Source organism: Asterias amurensis, chromosome 10, assembly GCF_032118995.1.
Source record: "Asterias amurensis chromosome 10, ASM3211899v1".
NCBI lineage: Eukaryota > Metazoa > Echinodermata > Asteroidea > Forcipulatida > Asteriidae > Asterias > Asterias amurensis.
This window is the reverse complement of record NC_092657.1, coordinates 1,158,262-1,179,767: the sequence shown is the minus strand read 5'-3', so window position 1 is coordinate 1,179,767 and position 21,506 is coordinate 1,158,262. Positions and strand designations below refer to the sequence as shown.

General features: G+C 38.1%; 1 protein-coding gene and 1 long non-coding RNA gene across 2 annotated transcripts in view; one reads left to right on the top strand and one right to left on the bottom strand.

Moving 5' to 3' along the window:
* Window positions 1–1,948: 1,948 nt before the first annotated feature.
* Window positions 1,949–21,506, top strand: part of LOC139942838 (one cut domain family member 2-like) — a 58,835-nt gene continuing 39,277 nt past the window's right edge. The window contains exon 1 of the mRNA XM_071939623.1: window positions 1,949–3,372. Coding sequence (XP_071795724.1) covers window positions 2,319–3,372 — 1,054 coding nt within the window. The 5' untranslated portion in view covers window positions 1,949–2,318. The remainder of the gene's footprint in view (window positions 3,373–21,506) is intronic.
* The window catches only part of LOC139942848 (uncharacterized), a 53,594-nt gene continuing 42,496 nt past the window's right edge, over window positions 10,409–21,506 (bottom strand). The window contains exon 3 of the long non-coding RNA XR_011786708.1: window positions 10,409–10,462. This is a non-coding gene — a long non-coding RNA (uncharacterized lncRNA). The remainder of the gene's footprint in view (window positions 10,463–21,506) is intronic.

The window sequence follows — 21,506 nt, the reverse complement described above, 5'->3', positions numbered from 1 at the left end:
TTTGTAACTAAACATCTACTTTACACGTTAAAGGAACACGTTGCCTTGGATCGGTCGAGTTGGTCTTTGAAAAGCGTTTGTAACCGTTTTTATAAAATGCGTATGGGTAGAAAGATGTTGTAAAAGTAGAATACAATGATCCACACAAACATGCCTCGAAATTGCGTGGTTTTCCTTTTACCTCGTTGACTAACACGTCAGCCATTTATGGGGGTCAAAATTTTGACTCCCATAAATGGCCGACCGTGTTAGTTCGCACAGTAGAAGGAAAACCACGCAATTTCGAGGCAAACTTGTGTGGACCATTGTATTCTACTTTTAAAACATCTTTCCACCCATATGCATTATATACAAAACGGTTACAAACGCTTTTGTTTTGACCAACTCGTCCGATCCAAGGCAACGTGTTCCTTTAATGGAATAAATCTACTTTCTCTAACTGTGCCTTTCCGTCATATGTGAATAATACGATTTTGTGCTTAACCATCATGCGAACAATAAATGACATCACTGGTCACACTTCTAGCTGACAGACATTTCAAACGGTAAAACCATCCAATCCTTTGTTTTGTAAGAGGGAGACACAAAGGTAGGATAAATCAATAGGCTTTAGGGGAACCTTTTGTCCTATCAAGGTTACGGTATCTGTGGAGTAAACAATAGAGTGGTGCTTCTTTTAACAGCTTTGGAAACTGGAAAATATATTTTGGCCTTCTGGATGAAAAACACTGAACTGTGAGTTGTTGGAAACAAAACAGATTCCGTTACAACAGCTTGGAAAATATCAACAGTTCATTGTTGTCAAGTACAGTCCAGGTTTGAAAAGAACAGTTGTGAATCCTTTTTCAACTTTGACCTTGAAAACTATATCATAACTAAAACAAAATACAACAATTTGGAGATGGAGATAAAAATAGTTCCTATTGCAAATGCTTTTGTAAAAGTTAAAGTATATCCAAAATATATCCTATCCGCGCTTGAGTTTAAAGGCAGTGGACACTATTGGTAATTACTCAAAATAATTAATAGCACAGAACCTTACTTGATAACGAGTAATTGGGAGCTGTTGACAAGGGTGTTTTTTCCTTTTCAACTTCGACGACCAATTGAGCTCAAATTTTCACAGGTTTGTTATTTTATGCATGTTGAGATACACCAAGTGAGAAGACTGGTCTTAGACAATTACCAAAGGTGCCCAGTGTCTTAAAAGAAAGATAATTATAACAGGCATGATCAGCAAGCGCACATCAAAGTTTGAAGAGGACTGCTTTGTTTCACAATTAAAAGCAGAATGATTCGGTCTTTACCCAACACAATTAATTTTATAAGTGCATTTGTAGCCTCCCACAAATAGTATTTTCTGACGATTTTTACAGCTGAATCACCTTTAATGTTTTATTTTCGGAGAATTCCACAACGAGCCTTAGGGAGAGAAGTCTTCATGTGTCTCATTGGTGGAAAAGAAGTATATACGAACCTCGTAATCCAACGATTTAAATTCCTAACTGAATTGAATTGAACTATTTAAATTGGTACTTTTTAATAATCAAAAAGGTGGGTTTTTCTTTGTATCACATATAAATTAATGTACAAGGAAGAGAAAGTCTTCAAGTGTCTTATTGTAGAGTTGAAGACGGCACTATATTCAACACCAACTTGATCCACTACTACAAGGCTTCGCACTTTTCACCAAGACCTTGCTAATGTACACGTCCAGCGATGTTGTTAGACACAGTTTACCCTCACATGAACAATAATGACCCACAACAAAGGGAAGACGAAAAATGATGCACCTTCACAAACATAAGCTTTCCTTTCAACACCAAAAGAAGCTCACCTTTTCAGCAAGCCCCCCACCACTGTCCACCATCATTGTCAGCATTAGAGGCCCCCACACTACAGCATGTGACAGGTGGTACGGTCTGCGCGTGCGCGTTACGCTGTGAGAGGGCGCCGTGGTTGGTAGCGAGTAGTAAAAAAGCGTGCATCCAGGCAGCTGTATAAACAAGATGGCACGGACTAGGCAATGCATCATATAGTAGTTTTGTCTCCATGCGTTCTCACCCGGTGTAATCAAGCTTGCTTCTGCAGTCCCATTTCCGATTGGTTTTTTTCTTTGGCCCTACCTATGGTTGGAGTCGTACATTCTAATTGTGTGTTTCTATGCACTGTTGTATACTAGTGTTACGTACGGGTTTTGCTGTGTGGAGCTTTGCTGATCATCACCGTGCGTTTGACGCGGTATCTGTGGGTGATTTTTCTGAAACCCGGCCCCCGTGTATTGTGCTTTATTCACGGCTGTGGGCAGAGGCGTTGTAATGCTGTCGAGCGAGCTAGCAGCCACATTGGATAGCGGATTGGGCGACGGTGGACATTCGGATTCAAGCCCGTCCACTGCCTACTCATCATCAGCCGCTATTACCTGCGATTTCTTTAGCCCGGTTGAACTTGCCAAGACTTCAAGGAACTCTGGCATCGGGCTTGGAGCCTCACTAGCCAGTATGTTGGAGCCAGATTTCCGCAGTGTTGCTGACTATAGCATGGGTGCTCTTAACATGAACGGGTACCATCAGCAGTCAGTTGCAACTAGCTCAAATAACTTCACCACTTTAACCCCTCTCCAACCCCTTCCGCCCATCTCGACTGTGTCGGATAAATTCAGACATGAAGCCTCGAATATGAGTGGGAGTTTCACTCTGATGAATGGGTCAAATCTTCACGGGATGTCGTCGAATCCTTATGATAAACTTGGCAGTATGAATATGGGACATTCCTCTATGGTTGCCCACAGTGGCATGGGACACAATTCCGTTTTAAACGGCTATGGTCATCACCAATCAATGGGTGGGTATGGCTCGCCACACCACGGAACTATGTCATGTACACCCCAAGATGCAAGATATGCATCCCCTATGAACGGCTATGAACAATTCACACATCATGCCAGCTCTCCACACCATATGAGAGCACTACAACCCCCTTCACACCATCACCAAAGATCGGGTTTAACAAGCCCCATGGTGTTGAACGGTTACACCGGCATGACCGGTCATACACACCCGAGCCCGAACTCCGTGCGGTCTGGCGAGCGTGGCTCGCTAAACTCCAACCGGGTGGACACAGCAAACAACGGCGAAGAAGTGAACACGAAAGAAGTCGCCGGACGAGTCACGAGTGAGTTGAAAAGATACAGTATTCCACAAGCCGTTTTTGCACAGAGAGTGTTATGCCGGAGTCAGGGAACACTGAGCGACCTCCTTCGGAATCCTAAACCGTGGAGTAAGCTCAAATCCGGGCGAGAGACTTTCAGACGGATGTGGAAATGGCTTCAAGAACCGGAGTTCCAAAGAATGTCTGCGTTGAGACTTGCAGGTAAGAACTTAATCACTAAATCCCCCAAATTCCATCAAAATTGTTCAGTACCCATTGATAAGTAACCCATGTGTAGGAATCCAAACCGTATTTAAAGTACTATGCACGTCTTGAATTCTTCTTTGCTTTGACACTTAGCAGAGCAAGAAAATAACAATTGTCGCTTGTTGACAAACGATTTAGACTTAAGTTGTCTTTTATGAGTAGTCGAAACCATTGTACGTGATCACGCTTGAAGATTCTAAAAACACAAACCTAGCAGAGTTACAACAAATGGACTAACTTATTCCCAAACTGTCTTCTTTAAATCAATTATACGGTAGAGTAGTGACTACGTTTTGCGGGAAAAGTACTGCAAAGTAAAAAGCACAAGTGCTTCACCACCAATAAATACTTTGCCCAAACTCTTAAAACACAAACCTGTCATAACAACAAAAGTACTAAACTATTCCTAAACTGTCAATAGGCCTATCATTAATCAATTATGATGTGGTACGGTTTGCAAGAAGAAAAACAATATTGCAAAGTAAAAACCAAATACAGCACCCCTATCAAATACTGTGACAAAACTTTTCTACAACCGATCTGAATTATTCATCAACCCTTTGACAACAAATAACAGGTGTATGGTAATTATGATATTAATTAAAACACAAACAGGTATTATACTCCCCTATGTATCACAACTCCCTACCTTATCTTTAAAAAAAGAAAAAGAAGAACAAGTTCTAGCTAACCGATTCTGCTGTAAGCGAACAGTTTGTAAACAATCATTTAGTTTCCTTTTCCAAACATTCCCCTTCTGCAAAATCAATGACCAGATTTCGATTTTCTTCAAACTCGGGACTCCTAATACATTCTTCGTTTTCCCCTGTCTCTGTTTCAACACAGAGGCTGCAATCACAGTTCGATACTTCTATACACAATCAAAGTTGATTTTATTTGCTGAAATGGGGTCAAGTTAGTTTATAGAGTCACAATTCCATTCAGAAAATCTTGAGACAATTTCGAAAAAATAACTGTTTACTTTTACAAACACGAGTTCATGTCAAAAACAAAAGGAATACTAGACTTGATTGTACTCGCTTAAAAGGCGAATTCAATTCACTGTAAAAACATCATACAAACGCTGTTCAACTTTCCCACAGGTTTTACCGTAAAACCAAACCCCACAAAATCAAGCAGTAATTGTCAACTTGTTGAAGAAAAACCTCCTCCACACCAACATTCCCTTTAAAGGAAAATAATGTGAAGATTTTTTTTCTTCAGAAGAAGCAATTTATTTCATCTAAAATCTAACGCTCCAACTCAGAAACCATTTCCACACGATCAACTTCCCCCACCACCCGTGTGTTATCTTACAAGGAGATGTGAACTAAGTAAAATAGGCCCCTTAATTCTTGTGGATTTTTAATTCAGACTTTAAGTTGCTCTACATTCGATATTAGATTTCCAGAAGACGAAGGGGGGGGGGGGGGGGGTAGTTCTGTAATATTTACAGTAGTGTGGTGTGATTTAATTAGCTGATAGCGGGAGCGATGGTGTAATTGGTAGTCGTGTTGACATTTAATTTTAATGCTAGAATGTTTGATTACTAATTGGTAAATGGTGGAGTGTTGGAATAACTGGATGGGACATGACTGGTACATGCTATGTTTAAATAAAATGTTGAGCCAATTCCCAATTGGGTAAATGTATTAAAATTGTGATGGAGTAGTATCCCAGATTGGAAAGTGGTAATTATTGTTCCCACAAACCGTTGAGCCCATTCTCAATTGGGAAGATTTTATTAAAATTGTAGGGGAGTAATATTCCAGGTTAGAAAGTGATAATTAGTATTGTAAAAAAAAAACTTGTTGAATCCATTCTCAATGTGGTTAAATTTATTATTTTTTTACGGAACAATGTTCCAAGCAAGTGTCAATAATTTTGTTTTTTTCCCATACACCGATGTATGTTAGCAGTATACTCAGTACTTTCCCCGAGTCCTGTGAACAAATATCACATGCATATTACTCGGGATTCTATCCCACGACCCTTGTAACTCTAGAACAGTGTCTTACTAACTAGACTACCGAGATTTCCCGGTAGCTAGAGGCAGTTCGAATCCTATGTTTTGGCAGTGGTTAAGTTTATTATTTTTTTAACAGAACAATGTTCCAAATAAGTGTCAATTTGTATTGTGCTTGATTCACTTTTGATGAACAAACTAAGATGCAATGTTGTACGGTTCATCGTTTTACTTCCTCAACTTCCAAAAGATATTTTTACAGATAGATTCAAAGATCAGGACATTTTGACAAATAACTACCACAGAACTTGGGAAAGTATTTGGTATTCAGTTCTTAACAGTGCATAGTAAACACAATTAATATTCTTTATCCCACAAGCAAATTTATCTATTTAAATATTATCCTAATACTAAAGAAGTACATGCTATAAAATTAAAACAAATATTGCAATTTATTTCAACTGATAGTTCAATCAAACCATATTTCCATTCACAATTATAATGAACCCTCCATGTTTTCCTCCATTCAATTAATGACAAAACACAAAAGTTTCTTTATGATTTCCCTCGACTCATCCAATGTAAACTACTTCTCGACGTAACCAGTGGTACTAATTTGGTTGCAGGCAACCAAATCAGCTTTAACAAAAATTAATTCACCACGTTATTTTGTCAACAGATTTACATCTGCGTATTTAGCAGATGTAAACACAACACAAAACACTGGATAAATTACCCTAATTCCGGACGTGATTTGTGAAGGAAATGAAGAAATAACATTATGGTAGACTTTGTGCATGTTATTTTATCGCCACGTTCTAATAGTGAGTAATGCTACGCACACGTGCGCGTTGCTGCAAATCATGCCTTGTGTATTTCAGGTGTTCCTTGGAAAGGGAAGAAAGGATTTGTGCCAGAGGCTAAAAATTAGCCTCGCTCCCCACAGTGATGAAACAACACCAGTAATTATTTGTGGAGGTAATTTACCCGATGTTGTGGAAGGAACAGTGGTTGAAAGAATCGGTTTAAATTGACGGTGGGAGAAACAATTTAGCAAACTCTAGATGACAGGTTTTGGCTTGAAGCGGGGTTTGTTCGCGTCCTAGCGCCGTACGGGACGCCTGATACACGGCGATAGTTTTACTTACAGGGCGCTTGGGAGTTCGTTACTGCTGTGTGAATTGTAATGTTTTGGTGGGATCACATTTTGACATTAGGCAACTCACAAATTTAAACTATCAGTTTAAAATGATGAAGGTCCTTTGAATTTAATTATTGATAAGTGCTTGTGTAAAAAGTTGAGTGCTTTGATAGAAATGAATGGCATTTACATGAGGAGGGTTTTATCTTACACTGGATAAACACAGGCTAAATGATGATGATACAAAGTTGATAAACCAAAAATGGCAAACGAAACTTATATAGAGCATTTTTTTTTTTTTTTTAGTTTTAAAAAGTTGAGATAAACATAGCTTATCCTTGTATTAGCCTTCAGAAAGACTCTGGGTCGAAACGACAGGCCATTAACTATTTTTTTTTTTTTTTTAGTTTGTAGGCAGTTTGCAACAGATAATTCTGTTTTCTCATCAACACAGTTATTTATCACATGTGCAGAGCCACGACCATGGATGTCCCTATTTATTGATTTTTGTATTTGTCAATAACGTGCGTCTATATTTAAAAACAAAAACAATTTGGAACCGGATGTCGACAATTTTTAAGATTGATCTGAAAGAGGCGCATTGTATTACATTGTTTCATAGTGTATTACATTTTGGAAGCAAAACAATGTGTAACAAACAAAATATATGAGTTTATTAAAAAACAAAGTAGATCAAAGTTCACCGAATACATTCACCACAACGAACTTCACGTTTGTAGTTGTTGATTTTGACAATTTTGAAGTGCGAACTATTACAATATTTAATTAAATTCAATTTATTTCTTCATCGTATGAACATGACATTATTTTTATTGACCATTGTACAGCATTTTGTTTCCAAGCAAGTTTACTTGGGAATATTGTTGTTTTCTCTTGCTCTACACTAATGGTAGTTTTATATAAGATTTTGTTTACTAGGGTGTTGTTTATCCATTACGGAGTAACAAACAAGGAAGTTGTTTTGTAGACTGTCTTCGGTTGAGATTTTCTTTAAGGTCAGTGAGCATTAATTCACATGTGTCCATGAGGATGGCTAGCTGAGATCAGACCACACATGCAACCACTGCGTAATACAGTGGCAGACATGTCACGGTTTTAAACCCTGTGAATTTACGACCAATTCAGATCAAACACCCTGCTATCTTCTTTATTACCTTATCATAGATAACAGTGTCAAGTGATATGTACTCAAATAATTGACTGACACAGTAGTGGGACCAGATTGTAGATGGGGGAAACTGACAGTGAAAAATGTGTGAATTCAACCAGTAGCGCTCGCTGTTCATAAATTAAAGCAATGTGTTAGCAAGTGACATGGTTGCTCGAGCACCAATGCCTCTACCTATTGTTTGCTAATACCATCAGCTAAAGCACACTTTAATAATGGCACTAAATTCGCCATGGTTGCTCCGCTATTGTTAACATTACGCAACTCTCTAATGCTTGTAAAAAACCGCGGTCAAAAACCCTCCGTTGGGAACGAGTGGCTGTTGATTGATCTTGTGTACTTGTAGAAATTGATGGAGGCACGGGTAAATAAAGCGGGGCTCTTCACCGAAGTTCAACCGTTCAGAGCGCGGGGGGCACGGGTGCTTACACCCGGTGCAACACAGGGTCGTAGCGACCCTCCGGAGTGCGTTTATAATCTACCCCCTAACACTCAAGTGTTACAACATGGCTCTCAATTTGTTCTATAACGGGTTGTCTCGTCGCCGTGTAGCACTACAATACACAATGTAATTACGTTACTGTGCAAGTTAAGGACCTGTGCTCTAATGCCATGGGAATCTCCAAGGTCGTTTTTTTTTACTATAGTGATGATATGGTGGAACGTTTTGAATGAGATTTTCCATGAAAGTGCTGCCCCCACCCCCCCCCCCCCACCCCCCACCAACCCCATGCACGTACAACAAACTCGAAATACACTTTCAAGTTGTCTTCTGCTAGCTTTGAAATACAACGGAGCAAACCAAGTAGCAGCAGCGTTTCAGTCAGGATTTGGTAAAGTGTGTCCAAATTTGCTTGAATATTACATAATGGATGTCCAAGTTGTTCATTTACAATGTATTTACATGTAAATGACGGATCAAACATGGTGTCTAAATTTACAACAGGGTGGCCACAAGACACACACAGACACCCCTAGCTTACAATATGCGTAGTAGGCACAAACTGTGTACTTGTGCTCGACAAGGTAGATAAATCTTTTATTTTCATTTTGCCAAGGGTATGATTTTATGGATTTCACTATAAGGAAGCTAGATCATTTAAAAACAGTGGACACTAATGGTAATTGTCAAAGACCAGTTTTCTCACTAGGTGTATCTCAACATATGCATAAAATAACAAACCTGTGGAAATTTGAGCTCAATTGGTAGTCGAAGTTGCGAGCTAATAATGAAAGAAAAAACACCATTGTCACACGATGTTGTGTGCGTTTAGATGGTTGATTTCGAGACCTCAAATTCTAAACCTGAGGTCTCGAAATCAAATTCGTAAAAAAAATTACTTCTTTCTCGAAAACTATGTCACTTCAGAGGGAGCCGTTTCTCACAATGATTTATACAATCAACCTCTCCCAATTACTCGTTACCAAATAAGGTTTTATGCTAATAATTATTCTGAGTAATTACCAATAGTGTCCACTGCCTTTAATTAACCAGTTAAATTTCTTATTTATTTTTAACTACAAATGAAGAATTATTAAAGCTTACACTTTTCTTTAAAAAAAACCCTGAAACAGCCCATCTCATTCCACTCTATGTTTTACAAAATAAAAAGAAATTCAGAGGCAATTCTGATCACGAAAATTAAGTCAGACATCAAACCCACACATCATTATCACATTACCAATCTTACTCTCCCCAATCATTTCCCCATCTCCATATTTTCCCTCCTCCACCCCGTCGACGCCTCTCCAAAATATCCCCACCTTTCTCATCCGCATGTTTCTTTTTTTAGCCACCCCTTGGTATGATCTTTGTAACAGTGGTTCAATTTTAACAGGTGCACTGCCCAGTGGCAAGATACTAACCTCATCTCACAAAGAAAAGAAAAAAGCCTAGGGACCCAATAGAGAGTGTGAAAATTTGTAACTAAATTTGTAAAGAGCAGTGCACTTTGATGAGAAAGTACAAGACGCAACAACCATGGAGGAAAAACCTTGGCTCTTTAAGAAGCTATCGTCATAGCTCTTTCTTCTTGGTGGAATGGTGGCTAAGTGTGAAGCCATGGTAAGGACCATCAATGTCTTGGCTTATTCTTATTTAAATGAGGCTGGATGTGGAGCTGTTGTCTCATTTTGTTTTGGTGGCCATGCTTCTTTTAAAAGATTACACTGGTGTCTTTAAGATTGACTGTTTGTCTTGGTAGTGTGGTGTAGAATTAAGTGTTTAAATCTAGGACAAGTACGACTATATATTACTCGCAAGTACATTCTGTCAATAACACACAATGCGTTCATGTGCAGACATACTACAAAATCTATATTGAGTTATTTTTAAACACATGGGCCCCTTCAAATACTGTCATTCAAGCACTGTCATTCAAATCATTTGTATCAAAGAAGAGATTATTTTAGCTTTTTAACGATTCCTCTCTGTCAATAATTTAAATCAGCATTTTTTGTGAGGCTGAGATCATGGTAACAATCTTATCATATGCCAATGTTGGCCTGACCAAAACACTAAATCAATTATAATGTCTCATACCCTCTTAAACGTTTCAAAAGATGTATTGATAGGAGAAATAGATGAGAAATCAACTCTAAGCAATTGGGCCCTGGTCTGATTACAAGATATGCAGATAATCAAAGTATACAGAAGATGTAATTAAAGAGTCAAAAATAATCTTTTAAAACTTACCGGAGATCTTGTGTGTGTGAGAACAAGACTCTGCATTGCTCTTTGATCTGTTCCCTGCTTCGTTGGGAGAGAAAAAAAACACAAGAGAAAACAATCATGAGAAACGGTGTATTGTCTTGGGAACTGAAGATGGTTCTAGTGTATTGGATTCTCATTATTAGGTCTGAACTGGGCTGATTTGTGTTGATTCAGATGAGGTGATGGTTTTTGACCGAAACATGTAAAAAGTAAGGAGTTTTGGGACAAAACTAAAAGATTGATGTCTTTGTTAATACAGCTTTAGTGAATGGGTCATATTTTTTGTTTTGAGGATTGAAGTGTGGATGAGATTATTAATGTTAACTGGGTAAGTACTTAAGCTGTTTTGTCAGTGACTGAGATGGTTTTGGGGGGTCTGGATAGATAAATACGAGAAAAGATGTTTCGGAGGTTGGAATTTTTTTGATGAAGCTTTAAATGTCAACACAGCTTGTAGGTTCCCTCGGTTGTAAATGGCTGGATAAGGTTTTAATGAATTTGGTTAGAACTTGGTGAAAAGATCATTATGATGTTTACGCGGGGTCGTTAAAATGTGCAACAACAAGGTGCTGTTTACATTAGGAAGCCGTGGCTGTGTTGACTTTGTCTCCCTACTAAGGAGGAGACGTGGGAAGGAGGATGGGAAAACAGACAAAATATTGTGAGCGTGGGGTGGAGTTTAAATATTTACGATTCTGTACGATTTCTCAGAAGTGATGGAATTTCTGCATTGAATATAATAGTTGTATAGTAAATGCATGTACAGACTGTTTTAAAACAAATCTTAATAATTGAAGCCATTAGCTTCACGAGTTGAACTCAAACATTTTGCGATAACTGTAAGTTTTTGAAACCGGCCAAAATATAGAGATAAAAGCTGCAATGAATCCAACACTTGAAGGAATTTAACATCAAGGTTAAACAAAACCACACTAAACGGACCCAAAGCAACAAGGACCAAAGCAACACACACTGACAATGCTGATGCGATGATATCCGCAATCTAATTTACAACGTGTAGCTCGGTATACACAGTGAATCTCCTCTCTATGGCAGTGTGAGTCATAGGGAGATACTATAGTAACTCAGGCGTAACAACAAGTCTTCACTAGACACTACAAAGGCAACCCAAAATATCACTTAGCATTATTTGCTTTATACATAGCATCATTCTGGGGTTTTCTTGCTTGAAAACCATCAGAGCATTGAAACGTTGATTTTTGTTTGTTTCTAGTCTTCACTAGACACTACAATGACAATCCGTCGAACCAAAACATCACTTAGCATTATTTATTGTAAACATAGTATCAGTATAGGTAGTTTTTCTTTCTTGAAGACCATCAGATCATGCTGATCAAAACGTCAACTTCTTACAAGTCATTAAAAGTGATTATAAGTGTCTGGTGTGATATTTATGATCTTAATTACCTACACCACACAGATATACTGCGTAAAAATGCACATCTTTTAAAATGTCAAATTTCAGCTTCCTGAAGAAGTAGTATAAGGAACTGCGAAAAGGCCAAATCTTATGAATTCAGCCCCCCAAACCGAGCACTTAAGCTCTCGTCTCCCCTCTTCAAACTCCCCAACTAAAAGAGAAATCAGTCCCCTCCTGTTGTTTAAATAAAAAGGCTCCTTCCATCTCATACAGGAACTTAACGCGAAACAAAATCACAGTGCCTTAGCACTCCAGTCGCACCTGTCTTCGTAAATGCACCCCGTAATATTTTTCTGCCGTGTTGCATTGCAAATACGAATATAAAACCTTGGGATTCATTCAGCAACCTCCAATGACCGAAGAGCCATATATGCAAATGAAGCATGGCGGCACTTTTCTCCAAACACGCGGAATTCTCTCACCCCTTAAAAAAAAACACGCGCTCGTTGAGAGGAGAAAGGGAGAGTAAAAACCTGACAGGATTTCTTAGGTAAATGCGGTATTTCCGCAGTACTGGGGGAGTATAAGTGGCGATTTGGTGGATGCTTCTTGGGTAGGAGATGGGGCAGACGGTGGATTCGGTTTTCGCACAAATTGCCTGTTTTATGCTCAGGTTTCGTGGATGGAGGTAGAAAACGCGGCATCATGTGGCGATTTTTCAGAACACCTGTTAGCGCTTGTACTTTTGAAGGGTTGTTTGGATCGTAAAGTGGCAATGGATCGGAGGAACGGGGAGCTAAGCGAGAACCCCATGTGACCTCGCGCAATTTTGTTATTCCATATCAGAACATAGATTGGGGATGACCCGGGTATTAATGTCTGAGTTGACAGGTACGCAATTATTGTCTTGACGGACAGGTTGGCCGATCAAGAAAGTGTTGGAGAAGTTTGTTGACTGTGTTTGTGTTTATTGACTTTGCGGGCTGTCCATTGTGTCATTGACTAGCGATAAACTCATCTCCACAGTTGAGAAACGAGATGTGGGAGATGGGATAGTGTTGTTCCAAGTCTAGCATTGCTAAACTTTCTTACCAGAAGCCTGGGCCATTGTGTCATTGACTAGCTATAAACCCAGTCTCTATTAGAATAACGAGATTGGTGATGGAGTTTGTTTTGTTCTTTTAGTTCAATATCATCCATTACTAACTAAACTCTCTTACCAGAAGCCTCTCTTAATTCATCAAAATCCCACAGCAAGTTTAAACATGTTCTTAAACAATGTTCAAATGACACCGTGTGATTGGGACCACATGATATCACAGTAAGACACCTGTCAACAATAACAAAAAATGATTAAAATATATCTACAAGGAAATGTAAGAATCTTGTATAGGCCTATCTATCTATATATACAAACTTCTTTAATTTTTAAAGTCTACACTTTGGATAAAATGAGATAATAACAAGGCCCCATTTGGTAATGTGAGGATCCGGGGCGATCAGGAATACTTCCGAGCTCTAGGATAGACTGCCGCACATACATACTCGAAGATGTTAAGCAGCATGCATGATACAACTAATAGGAAGTTAATGTAATTACGTCTTAGCGGTACGATGCCGTTACGAAGGCTAGTTTATGTAGCCGTGGCCTGTATCTTAAAGGGTGTATTCCTTGGCAGGCCTTGGATTTCATTCTTGAAGGGGTACAGCAGTTATCCTCTGTTAAGGGGCACAACAATTTTTCCTCTCGGAAGGGCATTTGTATGAAGAAAATGTAAATTTGACGTGGAATTTGCAGAGGGCACCACAAAAAGGCACAGAACACCACGACACGTGCTGTGGGTGTCATGGGTTGTTTCGAGGCCCTCTTGAGTAATTACCCCCAAACAATTAATAAGTGAGTATCTAAACTTGATAAAAAGCACTGTTGATAATGCATTATTTTGAAAAACAATTCCCTTCACAGGAATGCGGCTTTACAGAGAAAGGGAATCAACAACAATACTATTTTTTCAATCTGAAAAAAGTTCATGCATGAAACGTTTCAGTCATTTTAGAATGATGAGTTTTCATCAGAAATCTGAGGTATATCATGGGAAAGCCGCAGCAGTGTTTTTCTAGTAAATTGCATTTTATTTTAGGTCTTATAGAGGTCTCTAATCACTCAAGGCGGCTTGTACAATTAAACACATCAAGCCCCACTAACCTCAACCCAACTGCAGCAAAGACCAATTTCTCCTCACCCCTAGTCAAGTAATATTAATATCATATGTAAATATATTTATATTAATATCTGTTTTATTATTAGATGATTCTACAAACAAATTAAATGTATAAGGAGGGCAAAACAACAAAATGCTCTGGTTTTGCCACGGATCGTAATTTGGATATTTATCTACCCCTGAAAAACAGTATGTGGTATCTGTCTTATTAGGTCAAGGGATATTTAATTGGAAGTCATGTTGGAGGGTGCGTAACTGTTGTTTTTAATTCCACAGCTACCATTTTCTTTGCCTTTTATTAGTTCTAGGCACTGGGCACATTATGGTATAAATGTGAAAGACCTGTATTTTCACTTGGTGCATCCGAACACATCAAAATAATAACAAATCTGTACAAAATTGGCCTCAATTGGTCATCGTATTAGTTGCAAGAAAAGAATAAAGGAAAAAAAAACTTTGGTGAACAAATTTGTGTGCTTTCAGATGTCTGAGAAAAGCTTCAGGCATGAAGTCTTTGTCAGAGGCAAATATTTTAATGAGAAATAACCTTTGTCTCAAAAACTACGTTACATCAACAAGAGCCCTTCTCACAATGTTTTACACTATCAACAGCTCTCTGTTGCTTGGTACCAAGTACGTTATTACTCTAATATTTTTGAGTAATTACTAACAATGTACAGAGCCTTTAAGTACTTTTAATCTTGTTATTTTACAATTAATAATTCTGTTTCCGCTCTGATTGACGCGCGGAATCATTTAGTTAAAGATTCCGAACCTTTTAGTAATTTTACCCATCCTTCTTTGGTAAAATAATATTTTATGTACATGTTTTTCACGCTCTGCTGGTTCACATGCTAACAACACGTGTAGAGGATTCTGTTTGAAACGCTATGGTCCACCGATTCCATTTTTTTTTTTATCAATCTAAACTTTTCCATTATCAGTTTGGGTCCCCAGTGTCCCATGATTTACCCGGCGTCTACCCCGGTCTATCGTCACGCTGAACGGTACAGCGTAGTCGGTGTGAGTCCCATGGGGGTCCGGCCCAGTGCGTTAAACAATATGGTGAACGTTGGTCGCTGGAGCTTGATTGAATTAAGCCAAGCATTGGGCTTAATTGATGTGATTAGATGAGTCTGGTCCCTTGGGGGCTACCGGGGACAACACTGCCCCGGGGAGAGAGGTTACCAGACCATACCATCCTAGCCACAGTCTTGCGTTCTGAAACCCAATGCCAAATGCTTGGTGGTTTAATCATATGCTTATAGCTTCAGCACTACTATAGGTGTATGTACTTATTGCACTCTGCGTTTGGGGAAACCGTTTAGCGCTCTGTGTCGTGGCTCGCGCAACACAATAAGCGTACTCAAATGAGGAAAAATGATTGGAAAATATCACATAACAGAAGTAATATTGGCAGGGATTAAAGAGAGAAACCTTTTGATGTTATGACCTCAGATGATGTGAACTATGCTTTTGGAAAGCAATTTTGAATGGCTTCTAAAGCCCACCTCGACTAGAGATACAAATCCTTTATCTTCTTTTTTCAACCACACTAGAATAGATCAAATTACTCCATAGGAAGCAGTCAGTAGAGACTACTGTGATAATAAAACCGACTCTGTAATTTCTAAAACCTTTTTTTTTGAATCCATCCTTCGAATGCACGCAACCATTAGTTCTTACAACTATCTTTAATTTTATTTGTCAATCTTACAAAAGACAGTTTTTGCAAAACGGAATTTCTTAATCATACCAAAGACATAACTATCAAATTGGTTTTTATAAATACTCTGTAATTTGTAATTATTTATAAAAGCTATAAGCTTACAGCATTGCAGCTGCCATCTTGTCGTGTTCACTGTGTACAACAGTCATGTCATTTAACATTAACGCCAGTAGGTGACCAGACTATTCTCTATCCGAGACTTGGTTTGGTTACAATAATTTGAATGGGTGAAAGTACAAGATGGCTGCCCCCCGTGCATAGCCCTTAAAAGGATTGGGGCTCTTAGCTAGCCACTTCATGCATGACGTCACAATGTTGTAAATTGTAGTTAATGGCGCCCGGATGAGAATAAACGCGCACAATTGGCAAACTGATTACATATCCATTAAGATAGACAGGCACATCCATTAAGATAGGCGGGTTTATATGCACTTGACTTCTTGAAAACTATCACATACATAGCAGCATGTTAAATGGAGTTTCCTTGGCGAAGTGGGAATCCGTAAATGGGCTTTTTGACAGGGTCTTACGTCATCATAATCACCACCGAGTGACCGCCTTATAAACCAAAGTGCCCTTTTAATACGTCCATAAAATGGTATAACACTACAACATATCAACTAGTATTAAAATATAAATTGGTAATTTTGTTCCTTTTTTAAACCACACTTCTATCAAAATGTATATTGAAAATGTTAATTTGAAATTAAGTTCCTTTTTCCTACAGATGCCCGAACTTGTTAAACATTTCAATAGGTATTTAGTACCCTTTTTCATAATTATACCACACGGCCCGAACAGAATAGGTTGTTTAGTTACTTATTCATACTCCCACACTATACCCAAACATAAAAAATATGAATTGGTAATTTAGTTCCTTTTTCATACCACACGAAGCCAAACCATTATTCACCATACACGTGTACACTATAGATGACCACACATCGGCCACATGTTGCTAGGCCATAATACCAGTTCTAAAATATCATAATGGAACCCTCCTGGTGCTCCGTAAAAAAAAAATACCCAATCCCGCAAATGGCAATTTGGTGGGGCAATTGTCGCTCAAGCACGCAGTATGATCACAACCCGAGCAAATCAACTCCATTACCAATTTGGCAAAGAAAAAAATTAAATTTTGCCTGCATACTCCAGCTTTTAAGGTAACAAGAGACAGCAATTACTCAGCATTTAAAATGAAGCCTCTTTACCCGCTTAAGGACCTTTGCTTTAGGTCCGAGACTTATGGAGTCCTGGCCTGTCTGGTTAGAGAAAATCGCAGACACGATTTTTTTTCAGGGATTGTAATTTGGTCTGAGGGAATAAAAATATGTTTTTCATGTGGACTATGTACGAATGGTGGGTTGTTTTAACCTCAATGCGAGGTTTAAGTATACATAGATGGGGAGATAATGGTGGTGTTTAGATGGCAGAGTCAATGTTATTGGGATTTGATGTGTGTGGGCTTTTTTAAGAAAGCTCTGACTCCACTATTTTCTCTGGGTTCAAGTTATATTTTAAGACTTGGACAAGTTTCAGGTTATTATCTTGTCTCTATTAGAGTCTATGTGTTAAACAAATGGATACTCTTGGTTTTTACTGAAAATAATTGTTAGCAAACAAATGATTGGTAACGAGCAATGGAGACCTGTTGAAAACATTGTGAGAAACGACTCCCTTCGAAGTAACCTAGTTTTTTGGAAAGAGGTATATTTTAACTCAAATGTAAAAAAGACTTCAGGCTTGGAGCCTTTTGTATGCATCTGAAGTGAAAGCACACAAATTTGTGCGAAAATTGTGTTTTTTTCTTTCATCATTCTCTTGCAACTTCGATGGTCAATTAAGTCCAAATTTTCACAGATTTTGTTATTTGATGCATTATGTTTGGATACACCTAGAAGTGAGAATACTGGTCTTTGACTATTACCAAAGGTGCAGTGCCTTTAATTGTATCCATTGAATTGATGCACGTGTGGAGATGAAAACACAAATCCATGTTTTTGATGGTATATGTTACATTTTGTTGGAAAAAGCCTTTGTGGTGATTCTGTTGGAAAATTTTAGCCTCTGGCTCATGAACTAGTATTATATAGACCATTGTCTACAAGCTTTGCTTCTTAATGGTTCTATGAAGTATCACATTATACTCTTTTCCCATCTCTATAGTTTCAGTTACATATGTTACGTTTTGTGGTTTACATTCTTTTCTTAAATTCTGAGGAGTACATAAACCTGAAACCTGAAATGTTTGCATATACAACAATCAAAAGTGGACGAGTTGCTGAGAAACTCATCACTTAGCTCAACATTTCAAGTAAATAAAATCATTAAACTCGTCAAAAATAAAACCTCCATCAGTCACTGATATCAATCACTGTGTTACCTCCGTGCATGTATATTCGCATAGGATCACTAATCCACAAGGACCTGGTGGGATTCGAACCCACAATCCAAGATTTCACACGTAATCAGGAAGGGACTGAAACCCAATTCACATGCAGCTCTGGGCTGATGTGGGATTCGAACCGTAGTCCTAGAGGTGAAAGGCAGCGAAAGACAAGTGACCACTGAGCCATCCTGACCTATTTCGCAACCTTTTTTGCATCTTATATTATGGCGGCCACCTGTCTTCAATTATCTATTGGTATTACATGTTTCTATACACTCGTTGTCTTCATATCTCAGGAATGTTTTGGGTGTGTCCAGGGGGGTGGGGCTAGGCAGGCCATCAAAGGGTGCATTCTACACCGTTACCTGATCCCAAGTCAAAGTGGTTGTTACTCGCAACCACGCAATTTTACATTCTTTACAAAGGTCACAATTGAACGAATCAGCTGATCCCAAACATGACTTCTCTAAACTCTGGCAGATTAAAGTCATATCTAGGACGTTAAATTTGGACCAAGACCTAGAAAGTGAAGGAGTTCAGAAGACATTACGGGCTCATCAAGAGTAAATCTGCCAAATGAATTTAAAACAGTGCAAAATTACAAAGACTTCGGTGACTAAAGTGCACCTAAAGTGCACCACCACAGTCCTTTTGGATTGTTTACAAAAAAAAACAGAAAAAGATGTCAAAATTACACTTTCCATCTTTTCGTATTACTCATAATAGTTAAAGATAAAGGTTGAAAAAGAGATACAAATAAATTTAACTTAAGAAACTTTTCTTGAGCAATATATTTGTATGTGTTTCATTGTTTATTTATTTATTACCATGGAGACCTCTCAGCAAATCACTGTTTCCCAGTGATGCCCAGCAGCTACAAATAAACATTAGTTCTATCAACTTGTAACACCATACAACACGCAAAATGTGATTCTGATTTTCTAAATGTAATTGTTCAGTGAGTAATGGCGGAACTCCAAAATGCCCGAGGAGAATTTGAAACCCAACTGTAGCCGACTCGGGGCACTACACGAGGTGCTAACTACACACACACTCTGCATACGCCAATGTTAAACGGTCACTAATTTAATTAATGACGACTATGCTACAGTCGCTATCCAGTTTATGTTCACATGAGAGAGAAAAAAAAGGAAAAATCATGATTTTTGTTCTGGTTGGGAAAACCACCCCTGGCCTCGACAATGTGATTAAAGCTATAATTGCCTCATATTTAACGTCGGATAGTATTGGTTTGTGAATGTATATAGAGCTCAATAATGGTGCAATTTCCCCTATTGTTATTCCGCTTCATTGTTATATTTAAGATGCACCGTGGGAGATACGGAAGTACATTTCCTCTCATTTGCATATGAAATGATGTCATGTTTATTGTTGCTATGGAATCACCAATCAAACACCTCGGTTATTTACACATATGCAAACGTGGATTCATCATCTCATTTGCATATTTTTATGGTTGGGAAGAAAAAAATGGCTGCCGGTCGTTTATATCCGGTCTGTCGCCATGGCAGCATGAAATGGACTGTTGATGCTTACGGTGTGGTTACACAAATTTGTGATTACACATTTGAAGTAAATTTTACAGAAACTCTAAAAGAAATCATTTATTTTAGTTCTACTAAAGTGTGTGGTCAGAACAACAGGTGGGTGATATTCCACAAACAAAGGCCAAAATATATCACGTAAATAATATATAAACAACAAAATAAAACTTAGGGTAATACATTAATAATAAAAACATTGGGTAATTTCTAATAAATATTTTACCTCAAGGGTTAAACATAAAACGGAATAGATGTGAAAAATAGAAAGGTGGGTTCTAAAAATGCATGAAGGTTAAAACTATAATCAAACAGGGCCTATCGGAAATAATTCATAGTCAAATTAGTTTGCATATTTATTTATTTATTAACTATCAAATAAGCAGTCTACCCTACAATCCTATGCCCTATATCAAAACAGATTGGATATAATCAAATTAATTTAATCAATATAATCATATTCAGTCAATATCAACCCCATTTCAATATCCCTCATAATCGGAAAGGAATTTTCTCGGGAATGTTTAGACTGGCCTTCATGCTTGTACTCTTTGTACCCAACGTATGCCCCAAAATTGTTTCCTTTTAAACATAAGCAGTACATTTTATTAATATATTTCTGTCCTACGAAACGGAACGTGTAATGTTCATCGCATGCATCAAGAGGTTTTGCTAAATTTTCATGGTTGATAGCACACAGCGTCGTTGTGTTCTACGGCCCTGAATCGCCTTGGGAAAGCAGAACGTGGAATATAACACGCTGGGAAATCAGTCGCGTGGCTGTAGTGTAAGATGAAGTTATCCTCCATCTTCTCGCGGACATCTTTCAACCTTGTAAACAATCTCTTGGCAACAATTTACTCTGTATACCTCTCAGATTTAACCTTTTTATCAGTTTAATGAACTGTTCGACATTGCATTGTTAATTAAAGGGATACCATACATTTTATCAGTGAAGATTGGACACGAGAAATTTGGGGAAGTTCGGTGTTTTCGAATACCAACCTCTGAATCAAAGTGAAATTTGTCATTTACGAGTTGACATTGCATTTCTAGTCTTACTGCATCGTTTATATATTTCAATCTTGTGAGAATCTCTTGGCAACAGTGCTCTACACGCTATACCCTCAGAGTTGACCTTTTATCCTTTGTATGACTCTCATCCCTAAAAGGGGACATCGTAATAAATCAGGTTGATAATAGTGGTATCTTACTGACGTCTTCAAAACACTTTTCAGTGACTCTATGTTCCTTGTTAGGGTGTGTAGCGTTGACATTGCATTCTACTACCATATAAATCAGGTTAACAATAGTGGTATCTTAAAATGTAAACCTGAATAATACGTCATCAAACCACTTGTCGGTGGCTACCCGTTTCCTTGCGAGGAAGGGTAAGGTTGAATGTTTCTAGCATAATTGATAATTCCTCATCAAGGTTTTGGGAAAGCGTACATAGATAAGGTTATATGTTTCAAGGTTGTTAATTAAAAACTGGGCAGTAATCAAGTTGATGGTTTTTTTCTAATTTCAAATAGTAGGGGAACATACAGATTAAACACACCAACAAAAATATAATAGACGAGAAGAGATACATTGTAATATATCAAATATAATTTTATGGGACCAATGTCATTTTGTTTCTGATTCGGTTGGTTGGGTTAGAGATTGTTGCATTAAATAGTATGTTTTATGGAGTAATTAGCAAAATATATATCCTCACTTTTGACGGCTCTTTGATTTTCGAGTTCTTATTATTTTTTGGCCATGTTTAATCACTTTTTTGTTTTGTGTTGTACA